The sequence below is a fragment of the Galeopterus variegatus genome, unplaced genomic scaffold (genome assembly GCF_000696425.1).
Source record: "Galeopterus variegatus unplaced genomic scaffold, G_variegatus-3.0.2 Scaffold274, whole genome shotgun sequence".
NCBI classification, from domain to species: Eukaryota; Metazoa; Chordata; class Mammalia; order Dermoptera; family Cynocephalidae; genus Galeopterus; species Galeopterus variegatus.
The window spans coordinates 669,661-688,038 of NW_007726385.1; the positions used below are offsets into that span (position 1 = coordinate 669,661).

The following is an 18,378-nucleotide window of genomic DNA, read 5'->3' on the forward strand; positions in this document are numbered from 1 at the left end:
CCAGAGACTCGGTGGATCTGTGTTCTGTAGAATCTCTGATCTGGGCCTGAGTTTTTTCATCAGACTACACCCCGTGCAATTCTGCGTTCCCAACCCATTCTCCTCTGAGTGGTCCTGCGCTGATTGGGGGCAGGTCGGCTGTCCTTGCTGTGTCCCAGTGTTCTCCCGGTGTTCCCGTGTCGCCCACCACCCATGCTCCAAACACTTCCCATGGGATGGGCCCTGCACTGGTCCCTTGCGATGACTCACCAGCCTCTGAATGGCTCCCTTTTTTCAGTTGTTCTGGCTCCTTGCTCCTGCATGGTTCCATGGGAACCCTATTAGTGATCGTGCTGTTCTGGGGGCCACCAAGGTCCTCTTCTCTCCTGCCTCCTCCAAGTAACTCCATCTGAAGGGCACAGCCGCGGCTTCTGCCGGCTCCTGCTCCATGTGCTCAGCAGGCCTAGCCTGAAAGCAGCCGCGGCCCAAAACGCTCAGAGCAGCTTTTTCTTTCTCTCATCATGGTTTCTCCCGCCTTCATGAACTCTGTAGGTCTCTCCTCCTCTTCCCCTGAGCTCCAGCAGCCCCAGCTTGGCAGATGTTACATTTTTATCGTTGTAAATTGGTTGATTTGTGGGAGAGAGTGATGCTGGGAACCATCTATTCTGCCGTCTTGACTGGAACGCTCAATTATCTAAGCTCAGGCACCAGCTTGTCCAGGGAGGCCCCCTTCTCTCAGTCCTCCAAGCTAAGCACCACTCTGTGCATTTCCTTCACACTCTTGTTTGCGTCTATCACGGTATTCATTACCCATATGATTCATCCATCCCACTCCTAGGTATTTACCTCAGTAAAAATATTTAATTATTTCCCTGTTTTACATTCTCCTTACTGTGAACCTCCCAGGCCGCCGCCACCGCCGCTACCACCCTCAGTATCTCATTTTAATGGCTACATAATATTCCATCACATAGATGTACCACAGTTTATATAATATTCTATTGCTGGACATTTAGGTAAATAACACTTATGCAGTTCCTACTATATACAAGGGGCCAAGGATTTGAGGCTGGGGCTGTCAGATGTAACAACCAAATTAGAAAGTGGATGTGACTGGGCTTTGGTAAAATGAAATATAAAAGCATCACATGATGGTACCAAGAAAGAAAAGGAAGGAAGGAAGGGAGAGAGAGAGAAAAGGAAATCTTTTCAAATAAAAAAGTCCAAACTAAACTCCATTTAGATGTGTGTGTGTTTGCTGGGAGAGGGGAGTCAGGCTGAAGCAGGTCAGGTGCAACCTGGGGCAGGCAGTGACCTGTTTGTGGGGGCCTGGGGCTTCTGATTGCAGCAAGGGTGTGGGCCAAGGGTCCCACCTGGCTCATTTCCGTGCCTCCCTCCTCCATCCCGGCTCTACAGACTCTTCCAGCTGGAGTCAGAGGCCGACGCCCTGCTGAACTTCCGGCAGTATTCTTCCCAGTTGCCGCCCTTCTACGAGAGCTCCCTCCAGATCCTGCACACTGAGGCTCTGCAGCACCTGACCGACCTCATACGCAACCACCCCAGTTGGTCGGTGGCCCACTTGGCAGTAGAGTTGGGGATCCGTGAGTGCTTCCATCACAGCCGTGTCATCAGGTGGGCAGGGGACAGGAGCATGTGGACAATGTGTGTTCCTGCATTTGTGGACCAGTGTGGGTGCTGCCTCAGTTCCCCTCCATAGTTTGACTGGGAAAGAAGTGGCCTTGTTCCTGGGTTAGAGCATAAGAGTGTTACAATGTCAGAAGGAGAAACTTATCCCTTCCTAGTGCTCATCAAGTGCCAGGCCCATGGGAACTGTTTTACAACCACCATGACAGTGAATCCTCCTGATCCCCAATGAAGTATCAGCATCCCAAAGAGAGCTTACAGGACCTGTGCAAGCCACTCAGCTGCAGAGGGCTGGAGAGGGGCTCAGATCCTTGGTGTCTTCTTCCAAAGATCTGGTTGCCTTTCTAGAAGCTGGAACACCTACTTCTGTGTGTGCATTCAGCCAAGCTGCAGAGGGCTGGAGAGGGGCTCAGATCCTTGGTGTCTTCTTCCAAAGATCTGGTTGCCCTTCTAGAAGCTGGAACACCTACTTCTGTGTGTGCATTCAGCCGATATATCAGTGGATGCCGCTTGGTGAGGGCACTGTGCCTGCCCTTGCACTGAACCTTGGCTGGCCGTCTAGCCCAGAGATGACCATACTTCCTCTGGTTCTCCACAACCCAGACAGCTCTGTTCAGCTCCCAGGCCGAGAGCTCAAAAACCTCATTGCACTTTACAGTTTACAGGCATGATCTCAGACATTCTGGTATCTAATCTCACAACAGTTCCATCCATTTCCTAGGGCAGGCACAGCAGCTGTTGTAGGCAAGGATATTGAAGCCTAGAGAGGTTGAGTGAATTGCCTGAGGTGTGAGATTTCTGCCTTCTGCCACTCATTTCTGTGCCACCCCACTGCCCACTTCATGCTGGTGTGGCCCTGCAACACATCTCTCATACAGGCGTAAAGACAACCAAAACCTGATGCTGATCACACCAGATGCAAATGAGTTATGAATCAACCCTAAGTTTGAACCAACTAGCTTGAGCATGTCATGAATGCTCTCGAGCTTACATATACCCTAAGGTCCGAATTCCCCAGCTTGCTTCCCTGCTTCTGCGCTTGGGTTTCTCGGCACCCCTGCCCGCTGGGGCCATGCCTGCTCACCTCCCCGGCCCTCCCCTGCAGCTGCGCCAATAGCACGGAGAATGAGGAGGGCTGCACTCCCCTGCACCTGGCCTGCCGCAAGGGCGACGGGGAAATCCTGCTGGAGCTGGTACAGTACTGCAACGCCCAGATGGACGTCACTGACAACAAGGGAGAGACTGCCTTCCATTATGCTGTCCAGGGTGACAATTCCCAGGTGCTGCAGGTGAGTGGGGGAGGGGCAGGAAGACTGGCACTGATGACAGCTGTCTGTGCCCAGAGTTCTCTTGGGGCCCCTGGCTCAGGTGTCATTCCCAGGACTCTCACTGTCCCCCGTTGGTCTTTAAGGCCTGAGCTTCTTCGTGGAGGATGCACACCCTGCCCCATCCCTCCCTCCTGAAGCTTGTCGAGGACACACATCCTTGGCCTTTTTGCTCTGACAACCCCAGGGAAGTCCTTCAACCTGGCAGGCAGAACTCAAGGCCCAGTTCCATTCTATCAGTTTAGTTCAGCTTTTCCTGAGCTCCCACTGTGAGGCAGCCCTCTGCCTGGAGGGGCTCCTGGTCCAGTGGGACCTCAGCTTAACTTTTTATGGGAAATCAAACCAAACCAAACCCTCTCCAGCTCCTATAGGCATTTGTGCCAGAGGCACTCGTGTTATTTTGTTGATTGCCTGTGAAAAAGATTTTTTTTTAAATTGTGGGCAGATAGATGGAGTGATGTTATTAAAAAGCTACTTTATATATTAGGTTGAAAGGAAAAGGCAGAATATCAGATTATATTTTGTCTAGAATTAGAAGATTCTTCTAAAGGTTACATCCTTCTCTCTGCCTTGGCATTAGAATGGAACTACATTGTTCCAGAAAATGTGGATTCATATCTGCTTAGTGCTCTCAGGGAAGGGAATTCCATACCGCTGCTCAGCTCTGTGCTTCCTGAGAATCTGCGGAGAGCCCCGTACCCCCTGCCTCGCTGTGGAGGGCATGGCACTCTGCATTAGAATGGAACTACATTGTTCCAGAAAATGTGGATTCATATCTGCTTAGTGCTCTCAGAGAAGGGAATTCCATACCGCTGCTCAGCTCTGTGCTTCCTGAGAATCTGCGGAGAGCCCCGTACCCGCTGCCTCGCTGTGGAGGGCATGGCACTCGGTTAGCGATAGTCACGTACAGCAGCAGCTGTCCTTTATCCAGTGCTGCTTTGTACCTGGCCCTGGACCTGGACCGAGTTTTGTATATGTTATAGTTAATTCTCAAAATACCCTTATAGGGTGGAGGTCGTCATCCTCTTTTCCTCTCTGAAGAAACTGAGGTTCAGCGGAGTTAGGAAATGTGCCCATAGAAGGCCACAGGGCTGTGAGGATGGGTGGACCTTGCACTGGCCTAGATGTCAGCCCCTGGCTCTCCCTGCTCTGTCCTCAGCCTGCCAACTGGCCCAGCAGGCTGCTATGAGGTGACCCTGGTGTCACACAGGTACACCACGTTGTAATTAACCTCAGGGGGACAGGATTCAGAGAAAAGCAAGAAAATAAAACCCTCCTAGCTCTCTTTTTAATACTGTATCACATGATGGTACCAAGAAAGAAAAGGTACTGAAAACATAATACCTGCACGTAGAGAAAAAATTCACACAAGACAGAAGGATATACAATGAAAAGTGAAAGTCGCTTCCACCTAGACCCCCAGTACCATCCCCAGATATGACCACCTTTTAAGTTTCTTGATTCAGAAATTTTTCCTATGAGCTGCAGTTGTGCCAGGTCGATACCTCTCAGTCTACATTGGTGCAGTTGGCTTCTTTATTTATCCCAAAGCCTCCTTTCCCTGTTGCTTCTTTAAGTTCTTATCAGTGTCCCCATGGAGGCAAACTCCCATTGCCCTTTAGTCCCCAGAGAGAGGTGGCCACGGTGGTGTCAGGGATGGTACCTGCAGGCGCCTTCTCTGTGTTGGGCTGCGGCCCACCCCTGATATCATGCTGTCAGCTCCTAGGAAAGAATGCATCGTCTGGCCTGAACCAGATGAATAACCAGGGGCTGACCCCCCTGCACCTGGCCTGCCAGATGGGGAAGCAGGAGATGGTCCGTGTGCTGCTGCTGTGCAAGGCTCGCTGCAACATCATGGGGCCCAGCGGCTACCCCATTCACACGGCCATGAAGTTCTCCCAGAAGGGGTAAGACCTCCCTCCACATCCCCAACCCATTGCTCTGCGGGGCCTCCGGCTCTCGCATCAGCTGGCTTTAGTTGAGGTGAGCAGTGTTCTTGGATCTCAGCACCCCCAGCCTCAGAGCAGAGGCCCCAGGTGCACAAGCCTCATTAGATACATATCAGATGCTAGTGCCAACGGCTGGCCCGGCACAAAGAAAGTACTGGTTACTTGTGTAGTGGGTGTTAGTCTCAGTCCACAAACACAGCTGTGCAAGGACTATAACTTTTCTTATTTTTCTATAATGCACCTTTATTTCTGACCATGACCTTCCCTCTACCAAACTGGAGAAAAACAATCTTAGTCCTCCCTGAGGTACCCCCGTTCCAGCTCCCCCAGGTGGTACTCCAGTTCTGGGGTCTGATGCAACCCAAGGCTTGGAGGTGACCACCCGACCTGGGTCCTCTTCCACCCGAACCCATAAACCTGATCCGAACAGCCCCCTTCATGGCAGCAGTGCTCTGCAGTGTCTTTTGTGCCCGGCTCAAAGCCCAGGAATGCCTGGCAAGGTGGCCAAGGGCCCTGTTTGCCTGGATGCCTCTTTCCTTTCTGGCTGGTGGGAGGCAGGTGCCAGGCCCATGTGTCAGGGAGCTCTAGACCCCTCTCTTATTTCTTCCCTTCTCCCTAGACCTGGGAAATCCTGGTCTCAGGAACATTCTTCTCCATGTGGGGTGTGTGTGGTGGGGGGGTGTGAGGGAAGCGGGGTCGGAGAGATGAGCATTTCCAAATACTACCCAGCAGGACCGATGGCTACAATGAATGAATGAGTCAAATGGTGCCTCAGTCCTGGGCACTGTGCTTAGTGTTAGCCTTATAGAAATGAATAAGAGATGAGCCCTGATCCAAGCAGCTCCAGGACAGGAGACAGCTAAGTCACCCAGTACCTCCCTGTACAGCGTGCTGCACCAGCAGTGAGCAGCACAGGGGGGCTGGCACTCTTGCTTTCCCTCAGGATTTTCCTTCCTCTGGGGTCTGCAGCCCCCTTGCTGGCCCCCACAGGGTACTGCTGTTCCTTCTAAGGTCCAGGCCAAGCATAGAGTAACCCTCCTTTCCTCAGTTCTCCCTAGTATGCCAACATGAACTAGAACTTTCAGAAAGACTTGACCAAATGATTAGAGAAATACCAGCACCCCCAGTAGTCAGGTTACCTAGTTGCAGGCTGTGATCTACATGGATACCAAGTGATGGGTGATGCTCTTCTGTACCCAAAGGGCTGGCTTGTGGCCCTTCTCTTGCCTGGCTCTGCCACCGTATGTGTTTGTGTGCAGGAGCCTGGTGATTTCCCAGTTTGCTCTCTCCTCAAACACACTCAGCCTTGTTCCCTGTGTGTCCCCACCCAGGCTGTCTGTGAGGTCAGGTGTCAGATCACACGGGAGGATCTTTGCACAGAAGACCAAGGGAGCATCTCACATAGCTCGGGTGGTCCCCAGTAGAGAGATCCCTTTTCCACGAGACAGCCTGCACAGCCCTACTCGAAGAATTGCACGTGGTCAGTGTCACTGACCAGTGGTTCCGTCACAGCTCAGACCTGGAGCCCCCCCTGCTGTTTATTTCAACTTAGCTGACCTTCGCACAGAGCCTGGTTTGTGTCTGGGACTCTCTGATGATTATATCCCTGCCGTGGAAGAGCTCTCAACCAGTTCTGCAGGGGAGACAGATGATCCCAGACAGTGAGGTGGGGGCTGAGATGGAGAACTCAGATGGGCTGCACTAGGAGCTCAGGGAGGGCGCTCAGGCAGCAGCGCTCAGGGAAGGCTTCCAGGGGAGCAGAGCCTGAGCCAGCAAGAGTTGGCAGTTTGGGCCACCTTGGCTTTCTCTGAGTGAACACTGCAAGCCCCAGAGGGCCCAGGGGAGGAAGTTGGGCTAACGTCAGCAGGCCTAGTGCTGAGTGCCTGGCCCTGGCATAAGGGCTGTGGGGAGATGAGGCATACACGTCCTGGTCCCCACAATAACAGGTGAGAATTGTTGAGCACTAATGCTTCTCCAGCCACTACACTCAGCCTTCATATGGGTATTTTGCAGCAACCCAATGTGCAGATGTATTTTATCCACCCCTCCCCTCCTTTTTTTTTTGGCAACTGGCTGGTACGGGGAACTGAACCTTTGACCTTGGTGTTACAAGGCTGCACTCTAACCAACTGAGCTAACCGGCCAGCCCTTATCCCCATTGTAAAGATGAGGAAACCAAGGCTTAGAGAGATTGAATCACTTGTCCAAGGTCAGGCAGTAAGTGTCAGAGCTGAGAATTAAACGCAGGCCATCCTTAGTAACATTACTCTTTTAAAAACAGCTTTATTGGGGCCGGCCCGGTGGCGCACTGGATAGTGTGCCGCTTGGGAAGCGCGGCGGCGCTCCCGCCCGAGGGTTCGGATCCCACATACAGACCGGTTCCCACTCGCTGGCTGAGCGAGGCGCGGGAGCAACGCCGAGGGTTGCGATCCCGTTGCCGGTCCCCGGTCCGGTACGGGGGCAACACTGAGGGTTGCGATCCGTTGCCGGACACGGAAAAAGACAAAAAAAAAAAAAAACAGCTTTATTGAGATATAATTCACATGCCATACAAGTCATCTATTTAAAATATACAATTCAATGGTTTTGGTATATTACATTACTTTTAAAAATTGTGGTAAAATATGTAACAAAATTTGCAGTGTTAACCATTTTTAAGTGTACAATTCAGTGGCATTAATTATATTACGTGTCTGACTACTACCACTATCTATTTCTTAAAACTTTTTTATCATCCCAAACACAAACTCTAACCATCAATAACTCTCCATTCTCCCCTCTTCCAAGTTCCTGGTAACCTCTAATCTACTTTCTGTCTGCAACACTGAGGGTTGCGATCCGTTGCCGGACACGGAAAAAGACAAAAAAAAAAAAAAACAGCTTTATTGAGATATAATTCACATGCCATACAAGTCATCTATTTAAAATATACAATTCAATGGTTTTGGTATATTACATTACTTTTAAAAATTGTGGTAAAATATGTAACAAAATTTGCAGTGTTAACCATTTTTAAGTGTACAATTCAGTGGCATTAATTATATTACGTGTCTGACTACTACCACTATCTATTTCTTAAAACTTTTTTATCATCCCAAACACAAACTCTAACCATCAATAACTCTCCATTCTCCCCTCTTCCAAGTTCCTGGTAACCTCTAATCTACTTTCTGTCTCTACGAACTTGCCTATTCTAGGTGCCTCATACAAGTGGAATCACACAGTATTTGTCCTTTTGTGACTGGTTTATTTCACTTAGCATAATGTCGTAAAATGGATCAGAATTTCCTTCCATATCATAAAATGTATCAGAATTTCCCTCCCTTTTAAAGCAGAATAATCTTCCATTATGTATATATGCCGCATTTTGTTTATCCATTCATTCATAGATAGACACTAAGGTTGTTTCCACCTTTTGGCTGTTGTGAATAATGCTGCTATGAGCACAGGTGTGCAAATATCTGCTTGAGTTGCTGCTTTCTGTCCTTTGGTTGTACAACTAAGAGTGGAGAGCAAGTGTACTCTTAGCCACTCTGCCATGCTGCTTCCTGCAGGATGCAGGTCACTGCGTGAAACACTCACGATGGTAGGGGGTGGGGGCAGGGTGGCTGTGAGTCAGGCTTAGAAATGCTTTGTCTCCTTTGATCCCTAACCACTTGTTAGGACTATTCCCATGTTGCAGATGGGCTCAGTTTCCAGAGGTCACCAGCGAGGAAGCTGGAGCTTGACCTCAGGTCTGTCCAACTGTGAAGCCAGCACCAGGGAGAGTTATCATTGCTGGTGGCAGTCATCAGGAAGGCTTTCCAGAGGAGGGGGTTAGATGTGCCTTGAGGGGCTCACTACACCACTGACATACCACAGAGTGTATGCTGTTTGGTTTTGTTGCAACTTTATTAGCAGGTGAAACTGTCCCTAGCTGGTTGATGAGGCCCCGGGTCATGGCCTCATCCTGCACCAGGCCGATCCCTAGCCTCCTCACTGCCCCCTGGCTCCTCTTTCCCCAGATGTGCTGAAATGATCATCAGCATGGACAGCAACCAGATCCATAGCAAAGACCCTCGCTACGGAGCCAGCCCCCTCCACTGGGCCAAGACTGCAGAGGTAAGCAGAGTCGGTGGGGCAGAGGGGCTGCCAAGGGGCAGAGTCCCAGAGCCCTCTTTTCCTCAGTGCCTACAGGAAGGAGATTCCTGGGGAGACTCTGAGGATGGCATTTGGGGGGCTGATCTCATAGTGGGCCCACAGGCAGATAAGCCCCTGGAGAGTTGAGATCCTGGGATTGCTCTACTGGCTGGGTGGCAGTGTCCCCTCTGTGCCTCGGTTTCCTCATCCATGAATTGGGGGTTCTACGGCCTGCCTTTGGAGGTGCTGTGAAGTCAGCGAGGTGGTGTGTGATAAAATCCTGCACAAATTGTAAAGTGGAGATAGAAGGAGGTGTGATGATAATGAAGAGGAAGGTGAAGCTGCTGCTGCTGCTGGCTCTGGCTGTACCACAGAGAGCCTCCTAGGCGCCTCTGCTGAGGTCTTTCCTGAAGCCAAGCTCCGTTCCCCTGGGAGGATGAAGGCCTCCAGTCTCTCATCACCAGGAAGCACAACTTGGCAGTGTCCTGGGTGCCCCCAAAGGCCATGGCCTGCTCCGAACGTGCTGGGCCAGGAGGGAGGAGACTGCCAACCTCTGTGCGGCACCTCTGTGTACCAGGAGCAAGACACCAAGTCAGGCCATTTTGTGTGTTTCGTCATTCTTTGTCACCACATGCTGTGAGGAGGGACTTGCATTCCTGTTTTTGCAGAAGAGGAGATCAAGCTGTAGAGGGCTGCAGAGACCTGTCCAAGCTCAGACAGCTGGGATGAGGTGGGCTGGGATTTGGGCTCAAGTCTGTCTGGCTCCAAAGCCCAGGCTCTTCTCCACAGTCCCAGGCTCTCCAGGGCTGCTGGGTAAACGGGGATGTAGGTTGCCAAGGTCCAGTGAGAATAACTCCTTTGCAGGGTGCCAGGGAGGGCTGCAGAAAGTGGGGCACTTCTGGGACAGGGCCCAGAGGAGCCGTTGCAGGGAAGGATGGGGCCCTATTAGCTCCAGGAAAGGACCAGAATCTTCTTAAAAAAGCACATCTCTGGCTTTTTGTCCTTGATTTCTAGGGGTGCTGATGATATGGGAACCAGGGTCTAAGGCCATCCCCAGAAGCGGGGCCTGCTCTCTGGACTCTTCCTGTTGTTAGAGCTTTCCAGAGGCCCAATATCTGTAGGGCTCTTGTGGAAGAAGTAGCAGTGTGCAGGGGCTGTGCTGACTTGGCCTGGACCCTGTTTCCCACAGATGGCCCGCATGCTGCTGAAACGGGGCTGCGACGTGAACAGTACCAGCTCCACGGGGAACACAGCCCTGCATGTGGCCGTGATGCGCAGCCGCTTCGACTGTGTCATGGTGTTGCTGACCTATGGGGCCAACGCAGATGCCCATGGTGAACACGGCAACACCCCGCTGCACCTGGCCATGTCGGTGAGCTCGCAACCCATGAGACCCTCCCTGCCAGGCCCCGTGCTGGCTGCCCACATGGTGTGGATGCTGGAGGACCAGCAGGGCTAGAGCACACCTCCCTGTCCCTCCCCCACCTTTCCCCAGCTGCTCAGAATCTTCCCTCCTGGGGTTCACATTGGACATTGCCTCCTCCCTCAGGAAGGCTTCTATGTCCCCATCTCAGCCCAAAGTAATGACTCCTTCCTCTGCACTCTGGTGCCTTTTCTCCTATGCCCCCCATTTGACACTTGCATGGTGTGAAAGGGAGAAAGTACAGCTCTGTCTGTTGACTGTGGCCCTGGGCAAGTCATATCACCTTTGTCAGCCTTGATTTCCTCCTCTGGAAAATGGTGGTGTCAGTACTACCTGGCAGACTTGTTGAGAGGATTGAATGGTAGACACTTGGTATCTTCATGTGGGATGTCTGAATGACGCATGCAGTACCTGGCACAGAGTGAGCAACCTGCCAATGATAGTGCTCCTTCCCTTCATCACCAGGGAAACTATTCATCCGCATGTTGCTCCCTTCTCCCCTGGTAGACTAGACTGTAAGCTCCTGGAAGGCAGGGCCTGCTTAGACAGTGGGGTAGCACGTGGTAGGTGTTGGTCACGTTTGTTAGTTTATTATATTCACTTTTTTTTTTTTTGGTGGCTGACCAGTATGGGGATCCAAACCCTTGACCTTAGTGTTACAAAGCTGCGCTCTAACCAGCTGAGCTAACCAGTCAGCCCTATTGGTATTTTATAGAACACAGTTCCTGCCCTTAAAGTCCCTACAGTCTGGTTAGACAACTATAGCATAAACATATTAAACCTAGGGGACAGGGACATGGTTGTGTTGCAGATACACGTGTGTCCATGTGTTCTATAGCAGCACCATAAGTGCATAAGTCTCTCTAGCAAATCTGAGAGTAATAGAATGGGAGAGACTCCTGGGACTCTAAAAGAAGCAGATTCAGGACAAATTCAAAGACATTCTTCTACTAAAATTTGGAACTGTAGAGGAGACGTTGCGCAAGAGACTGAAACTATAAATGAAACCATGGACATTTTTAGCACTGAATGGGCCCTTGGAATGATCTGGTTCATCAGTTCTCAAACTTTTTAACTACAAAGTTGAGATAAATGTGGGATTTTGATTTGAAGCTCTGTACCTCGGTTGTAAATTGAGGCTACTTAGAAATTGTACTTGTAGGGCCGACCCCGTGGCTCACTCGGGAGAGTGCGGCGCTGGGAGAGTCTGGCGCTGGGAGCGCAGCGGAGCTCCCGCCGCGGGTTTGGATCCTATATGGGAATGGCCGGTGCTCTCACTGGCTGAGCGCAGTGCGGGCGACACCGCATCAAGGGTTGTGATCCCCTTACCGGTCATGAAAAAAGACAAAAAACAAAAAAAGAAAAAAAAGAAAACACACAGATTCTCACATCTCCTGCTACATTTACTCTGTTGCAATATGTTATTTTAGTTGATGAATGTGAAGAAAACCTGACCTCACACAGATATTAGTTAGAAAGGTATGTAGTTGTACCTTTTCAGATAATTGTAGGCATTCTTGTTTGATATTACACCAAAACTCAGCAAGTGGCAGTTTCTGACAAGTTGGTTGTAGTGGGCACTCTGAAACCGTCTCCATGCACTCTTCATACTCGGTTACATTAAAGTCCGCTGGCATCTCTTGTACTTGGCATGGATCTTTTACCAATGCATGATTTTGTGTCTTCCTTGGAAAATATTGGTTCGCTGAGTTTGCATAGCTTCCGAATGTTGACCCATTTCATCATACAGTATCAAAACTTCACATTTGTAAATATCACCATCAATCTCATCAGAAAAGTCTCGAAATGTGGGGAAGCTGTCAGGCCCATCTTGGCATGTATAAGTTTTCTAAAATTTTAAGCTTTGCTTGAAAACTTGCATTTTATGGGCCGAGCCCGTGGCGCACTCGGGAGAGTGCAGTGCTGGGAGCGCAGCAGCGCTCCCGCCGCGGGTTCGGATCCTATATAGGGATGGCCGGTGCGCTCACTGGCTGAGCGCGGTGCAGCCGGTCTCAAAAAGGACAAAAAAAAGAAAACTTGCATTTTATCATTGGCAAAGAATACTGTCAGTCATTTTTCTTGAAGCACCAAGCTTGCTGCATTCATTTTGAGAAAATATCTTGTAAATATGCAAGGCTGAGCAATGCTACTTTGTCTGTCTGTCATTCTTTCAAGTAAAAATGGTGTTCATGGAACAAAGCAGATAGTTTGGTAACTCAAACAGTCGTGTAAGTACTTTTCCTCGAGATAACCATTCTACTTTTGGCATGCCACAGAAATGCTTTATGTGTGCTGTATTTTTTTATGACACAGAATACACAAGTGTCAAAATTTAATAAAATTAATAATTTTTACTGCTTCATCAAGGGCATTCTTAAGTGAAACCAGATTTTTTTTGGTTTTTTTTGCTTTTTTAATACTATGAGCACATGACAGTGAAGAAAAGTGTGACAGATATTAGTTTGGTACCTCGATCAGTGCTGAGGCACCAGCAGTTTTGTTTTTGCACCATCAGTGCAAATATCAACTTGGTACAAAAGACAGATGACCTTTGGTATTTTAATGAAAACAGTTTTACCCTTGAAGACCCTATGAAAGGGTTTCATATGTTCACAGGGGTCCCCAGATCTTACTTTGAGAACTGCTGATGTACTGCTGCCCATACTTGCTCATTTGCATACCTCATAGTTTGTGGCATATTCATCAACCACCTTTGTGATTATGTACTTAATCACTTAATTGATTACTTTTAAACTTACTTAAATTTATTTGGAAGGAAATGTCATATCACTACCATAAGTGGTAAACCAGTGCCACACATAAAAGGTAACTAAAACAGAAATGCATAACTAGTAATTACAGCGCATGTTTACCTGTGCCCATACAAATCCTAATGGAACGTGAAGAACTATTGAAAAACCCCATTGTAGACATGCCACTTCATTCTCTAGGCAGGGGATTCATGCCCCAACAAGAGGGAGGTGACAAGACCAGAGCTCAGATTGCCAGGTGGCCAGTCCGTAGGTTTGTCCTGTGAGACCATGCCATGCCCCGCCTCCAGGCATTTAAATGAGGAGTTCTCTGTAGAGGGAAGCTCCCCTCGACAACCACCATTGGGGAGGGTGTGTGCTCAGTTACTCCAAGGAAAGGGCATCCTGGACTGGATGGGCAAGAGACTCCCCTGTTCTCACTCACACTCTCCCTGATACTTCTGAAAACTATCAGCAGCTGACCCTTCAGTGTCCCCATGGATCCTGGGGCAGGGTCACGGATGCATTGCTTCCTTTGAGGAGAGCTGGCAGAGCTGGGGTAAGTTGACCCCAGTGTCTGCCTAGGTTGTTAAACCTTCACCTGGGGCTACTTTTAAGCCCATTTGTCAGGGCACCAGCCTTCAAATTGCAGACTTTGGAATAGCAGGTCGGCTGCGGGCAGGGGAGCAGGTGGGTTCCAGTGTTTCTCCCCGTACTGGCGAGTGACCTGCTGAGTTAGTTGATGGATAGGGAGAGGAAGCCAGGGATCCTTTTTCTCTTCATTTTCCTGAGGTGTTGCCTATTTTTCCCTCACCCCATCCCCAACAGAAAGACAATGTGGAGATGATCAAGGCTCTCATCGTGTTTGGAGCAGAGGTGGACACCCCGAATGACTTTGGGGAGACTCCTATATTCTTAGCCTCCAAGATCAGCAAACGTATGTGTTTTGCACTCTGGGACCAGAGTCAGGCAGGTGTGGGTGGTATGCAGGGACTCAGGAGGAGGGACTCCAGCTGTCAGGTGTCAGCCTCTGGTGCTGACCCGCTCCCAGCTACTCCCTGACCAGAGGGGCCAGGAGCACCTGGGACTTAGAGAGGGAGCTTCCTTTCCCTGGGATCAGGGACCCTGAGCAGGAGGTGCAGGTCCTCCAAGGGGCTTGCCCAGCCAGTGTTTGCTTCTGTGCAGCCCCCATCCCACCCCTGGGTGCCAAGACTCCCAGCGGGGGTGGGGGTGGATAGCCAGCAGGAACTGCCTTCTTCCCCACTGTTGGGGAATCTCTGATGCAGCCGCTTGCAGGAACACCTGTAGGGCAGGTGCATGCGCTGCACTGCACAAGCCCCATGCACACCCTTGTGCACATAAGCAGGTGTGCACACTCACTCAGGGGCCTTGGCTTCAGAGCTGGGAAAGCAGATCCTCCTCACCAGAAGCCTGGAGCCCCCTCTGGAGGGATTCAGGGAGCTGTGGGGGTTACTGTGGGTGTGTATCTGATCGTGTGTGTGCGTGCTCCTTGTGTTGTCCTTTTCAGTTAACCCATCCATTAAATAGGGATAAATGCCCATTGGCCGGATGGTTAGTCCCCCTTGAACTCTGAAAGGAACTATTCACTCAGCATTTTTCAGAATTACTGAATAAAGCAGTGGGAGCCCTGCTTCCTTGTGTAGTATAGAAGAAAAGAAGGGATTCCCAAGATAACCAGGCAGGGCAACATGGACCTTCTCATCCTACATCCTGTGGTTGGCCCCCAGTGCCTTCTCTGGCCCCAGGAAGCTGCTTGGGATGGAGCAGACTAGAGTCAGTACTCCCAGTCAGGATGGCTGGGGCCTCTGGGGCACCCCTGGTACCCCCACATACCCAGGTGGCCTGGTAGATGCGACAGGGACCATGTGTGGAAACGAGAGGCCTCTCACTTACATGTTGACAGCATTTCTATCCTGTGCAATCTCCCCTTCCCCAAACCATGAGAAGTTGTCACCAGGAAGGCGCTCTTGACTCTGCTGAGAACCGTGGGGGCCGACTGCCGCTTCCCACACCTGCAGGGGGTCCCCGCGGAGCAGGGCTCCACGACATCACATCACCCCCTCTTCTCCCTGGAAAGAGTTCAGCCCCCGCCGATCAGCTTAAACAACCTAGGTAGGCCTCTCCCTCCACAGTCCCTCCTTCCCAGCTGCTTCCCAGGCCCTTGGATCAGAGCAGGCCCTGTTGGAAAGAAACGGGGCCCCAGGGTAGAAGTAGTTGAAGGGAGCAAGGGAGGACAGGGCAGGACTGTGAGCCTCTGTAGGCAGCCAGCACCCCATAGATCCCAGAGGCCTAGGAGGTCCTGGCTCATGTCCCACAGTCCATTGCCCCTGAGCAGATGCCCCAGACGCAGTCTCGGGCCTGGGCATTTCCAGTGGCACTGTGATTGGGTGCTCTCACTGCCTCTTCTTGTCCCCAGGAGCTCAGGGTGGGCAGCAAGGAGTGCTGTTAGGGGGTCTGGAGTCCCTAGCCCTCTGGCTTCAACTTTGTCACAGTGTGCGAATCTCTGTCAGGCCTAAGTCCTGTTTGCCCCCCTGCTGGCCCCTTGGTGATCTATAGGCTTTTGAATGTGGCTGGGCAACCAGCATCTGCCCCAGTGCGTTCTTGGTGCCCATAGAGACAGCCCCACAGGAGATCGGGACCCTTTTCTGGGTTTTCTGTGGGCTGGCCCACCCAGCAACCTAGATTGTTTGGGTCCCCTGAACAGAGGGCAGCTAGGAAGCAGTCCCTGGCAAGCCAGACTTTTTCTTAACTGTTGAGGAAGCAGCACCTATGGCCAGGACAGCGCAGCCAAGCCTGGGGTTCAGGAGAGGCAGAGCAGGGGTCTAGCTAGTCCTCTGGCTTCACCTCTGTCTCCCCTGCCCACCCCCAAGGAACTGCTCCTCCACCTCCCATCTTTATCTCTCAATTTCACAGGCAGTCAGTAACCCAAGCCAGGCTGGATGGTGGGCCTGGGGTGCAGCATCAGATGGGTAACATCCTGGGCCCAGAGAGGCCACAGAGCCCAGCCGTGCCCCACAGTAGCTGTAGCTCTTCTATCCTCTTTTACTTTGGCTCAGCCGCATACCCTGACTCACACACCCTCCCTTGCCACCGTCTCCCTGGCCCTCTGTCCGCTGCCTCTCCTGGCCAGTCTCCTGCTTACCTTGCCCACTCTGCAGCCTCTTGCCCTGGTGAGGGAAGATGTCACTTTGCAGCCGGCTTTTCTGCTCTGCTGCTTCTAGACTCCTTGCATGGGGCAGAGGGCCTGTCAGAGTCAGAGGCATGTGGCACTGCTGGGAAGGCACGTGGGGGCTGGGCTCCTTGTCAGGAGGGCAGCCAATCGGTTGGTGGTGGGCCTTAGGCACACGGGAAGACATGGATGAGTGGCCCTGTCCCAGAGGCAACTGAGGGTTTCCTGACCTGGATCAGGACAAGGGCCATCTGAAGATTGGTTAGGACATCTTTCATTCACAGAGTTAACCCCAAGGGTCCTGACTCAGCTCCTTTGGCTAAATGACCTTGGACAAGTCATAGAACTTCTTTGAGCCTCATCTTAAATTGGGAATAATAATTCATTCACCGGGATGGTTGTCAGCAGCATCTGCTCTGATGCGAAGAAACACATTGTGACCTGAAGACTGCAGGACACTTCTGGGTGTTCATGCTTCAGGGTTTTGGGAGGAAGACATTGAGGGGGGTCTGGGAGCTGACTGGGCACAGTGGAAGCCCTTCTCAGAGCAGTGGGATTGCTCCAGCCTGTTTCTCCCTGACAGGCCTGTGTCCTCTGGCTTGGCTTTATCCTGGGACAAGGAGCCCTTCCTGGGGGCAGGAAGCAGATGATAGGGGCAGTGGGGGTTGGAGCTCAGCTGGGGGTGGGGTCACAGCCCCCAATTTGCTCTAGGGACACCTGGGGTGGCAGGGATCTGGGGCAGCCTGGCCCCAGCATGCCCTGCCCTGCCCTGTGCCTCACAGAACTGCAGGATATCATGCACATCTCCCGGGCCCGGAAGCCAGCATTCATCCTGAGCTCCATGAGGGACGAGAAGCGGACGTAAGTGGAACAAGGGGGAGGAGGCAGAGGGGGCAGGCACATGTGTGAAGCCTTTACTGGTAGCCCCCACAGGCTGGGGGTTTTTGTCTTGTCCCCACCACAGCCTGCGATGAGGCTCTTCTTCTAGTTCTGTAGTTCACAGAGACTGAGGCGGCTCATTTGTGAATGATAGCCGGTGCAGGCTGGGGGTGCAGGGGGATGGTGCTTAACACTGGGCCATGCAGCTTGGACACACTGGGGCTGGCAGCAGTCTTGTTGCTTCTCTCCCTGGCCTTGGCATGGTTTGGGGAGGGGGCGATGGCCCCTATCCCCTTTGCAGAGAGATCTCAGCAGCTGCTCCCCTCTGCTCCCGGCTGGCTTCCTTACCCGCCTCCCTCCACATAGTCATGGGGTGGGCTGCTTCCCCACGCGCCTGCCGTGTACCCAGGCCCATTGTAGGAGGCAGGCGTGGGTGATGGGGAGGTGCATCGTAGGAGACCCTGGAGGCACAGAATCACTGCCAGCCTCACAGCCAGCATTTCCACCCGACTATTACTCTGTCCACCCTCCCTTTCATGATGCCATGTATGTATTTGTTCTTTTTTACTTTCCCGTGCTCCTAACAGCCTTCCTAGGGATGAATGAGGAACCTTGTTTTGTAGATTCAGAACATGACCCCTGAGAGGTTAAGTGACTTGCTCAAGATCACGTCCATGTCTTCCAAAGCCATGCCTTTCTGCTGCCGTGGGCTTCTCAGGTCTGAACACCTAGTGCCAGCCCCTGCAGGGAGAGCTCTCTTCTCTTGTAATTAGATGCAGCCCCTGCTCCCAGGGCCAAGCAGCTGGACCAATGACTCTGATGCTCCTTGCCTGAAAGGTCATTGTCCCTTTAGCGTATTCTACTCATTTCTGTGGCCACTCTGTTATAGGTGTGCCCTGGAGGCGCCCTGCCCCGTCAGCACACACACCTGTGCAGGGGCCAAGGTGAGTCAGCTGCACCTGAGGGAAGACTGGCACTTCTGGCCAGTCAGAGGAAGAGAGACACATTCTCCAGCAAGCCCCAGGCTGAGAGTCAGGAGATCCCTGGGGGGACCTCCCCATGCAGGGGTTGGGAGCCACACAGCTCAGCCTGCACTCTCTGGGTTGATCTCTCTCCCTGT

At 51.7% G+C, this 18,378-nt stretch overlaps 1 protein-coding gene across 2 annotated transcripts in view; it reads left to right on the forward strand.

The window, feature by feature from the left end:
* The window catches only part of PLA2G6 (phospholipase A2, group VI (cytosolic, calcium-independent)), a 55,329-nt gene that overhangs the window by 15,665 nt on the left and 21,286 nt on the right, over positions 1–18,378 (forward strand). Inside the window, exons 2-9 of one of the 2 annotated variants that reach the window (XM_008566895.1) lie at positions 1,396–1,611; positions 2,729–2,912; positions 4,668–4,855; positions 8,902–8,998; positions 10,206–10,388; positions 14,018–14,126; positions 15,158–15,322; positions 17,162–17,240. In XM_008566895.1, the coding sequence (XP_008565117.1) occupies positions 1,396–1,611; positions 2,729–2,912; positions 4,668–4,855; positions 8,902–8,998; positions 10,206–10,388; positions 14,018–14,126; positions 15,158–15,322; positions 17,162–17,240 (1,221 nt within the window). The remainder of the gene's footprint in view (positions 1–1,395; positions 1,612–2,728; positions 2,913–4,667; positions 4,856–8,901; positions 8,999–10,205; positions 10,389–14,017; positions 14,127–15,157; positions 15,323–17,161; positions 17,241–18,378) is intronic. The other variant, XM_008566896.1, reaches the window with a different exon arrangement.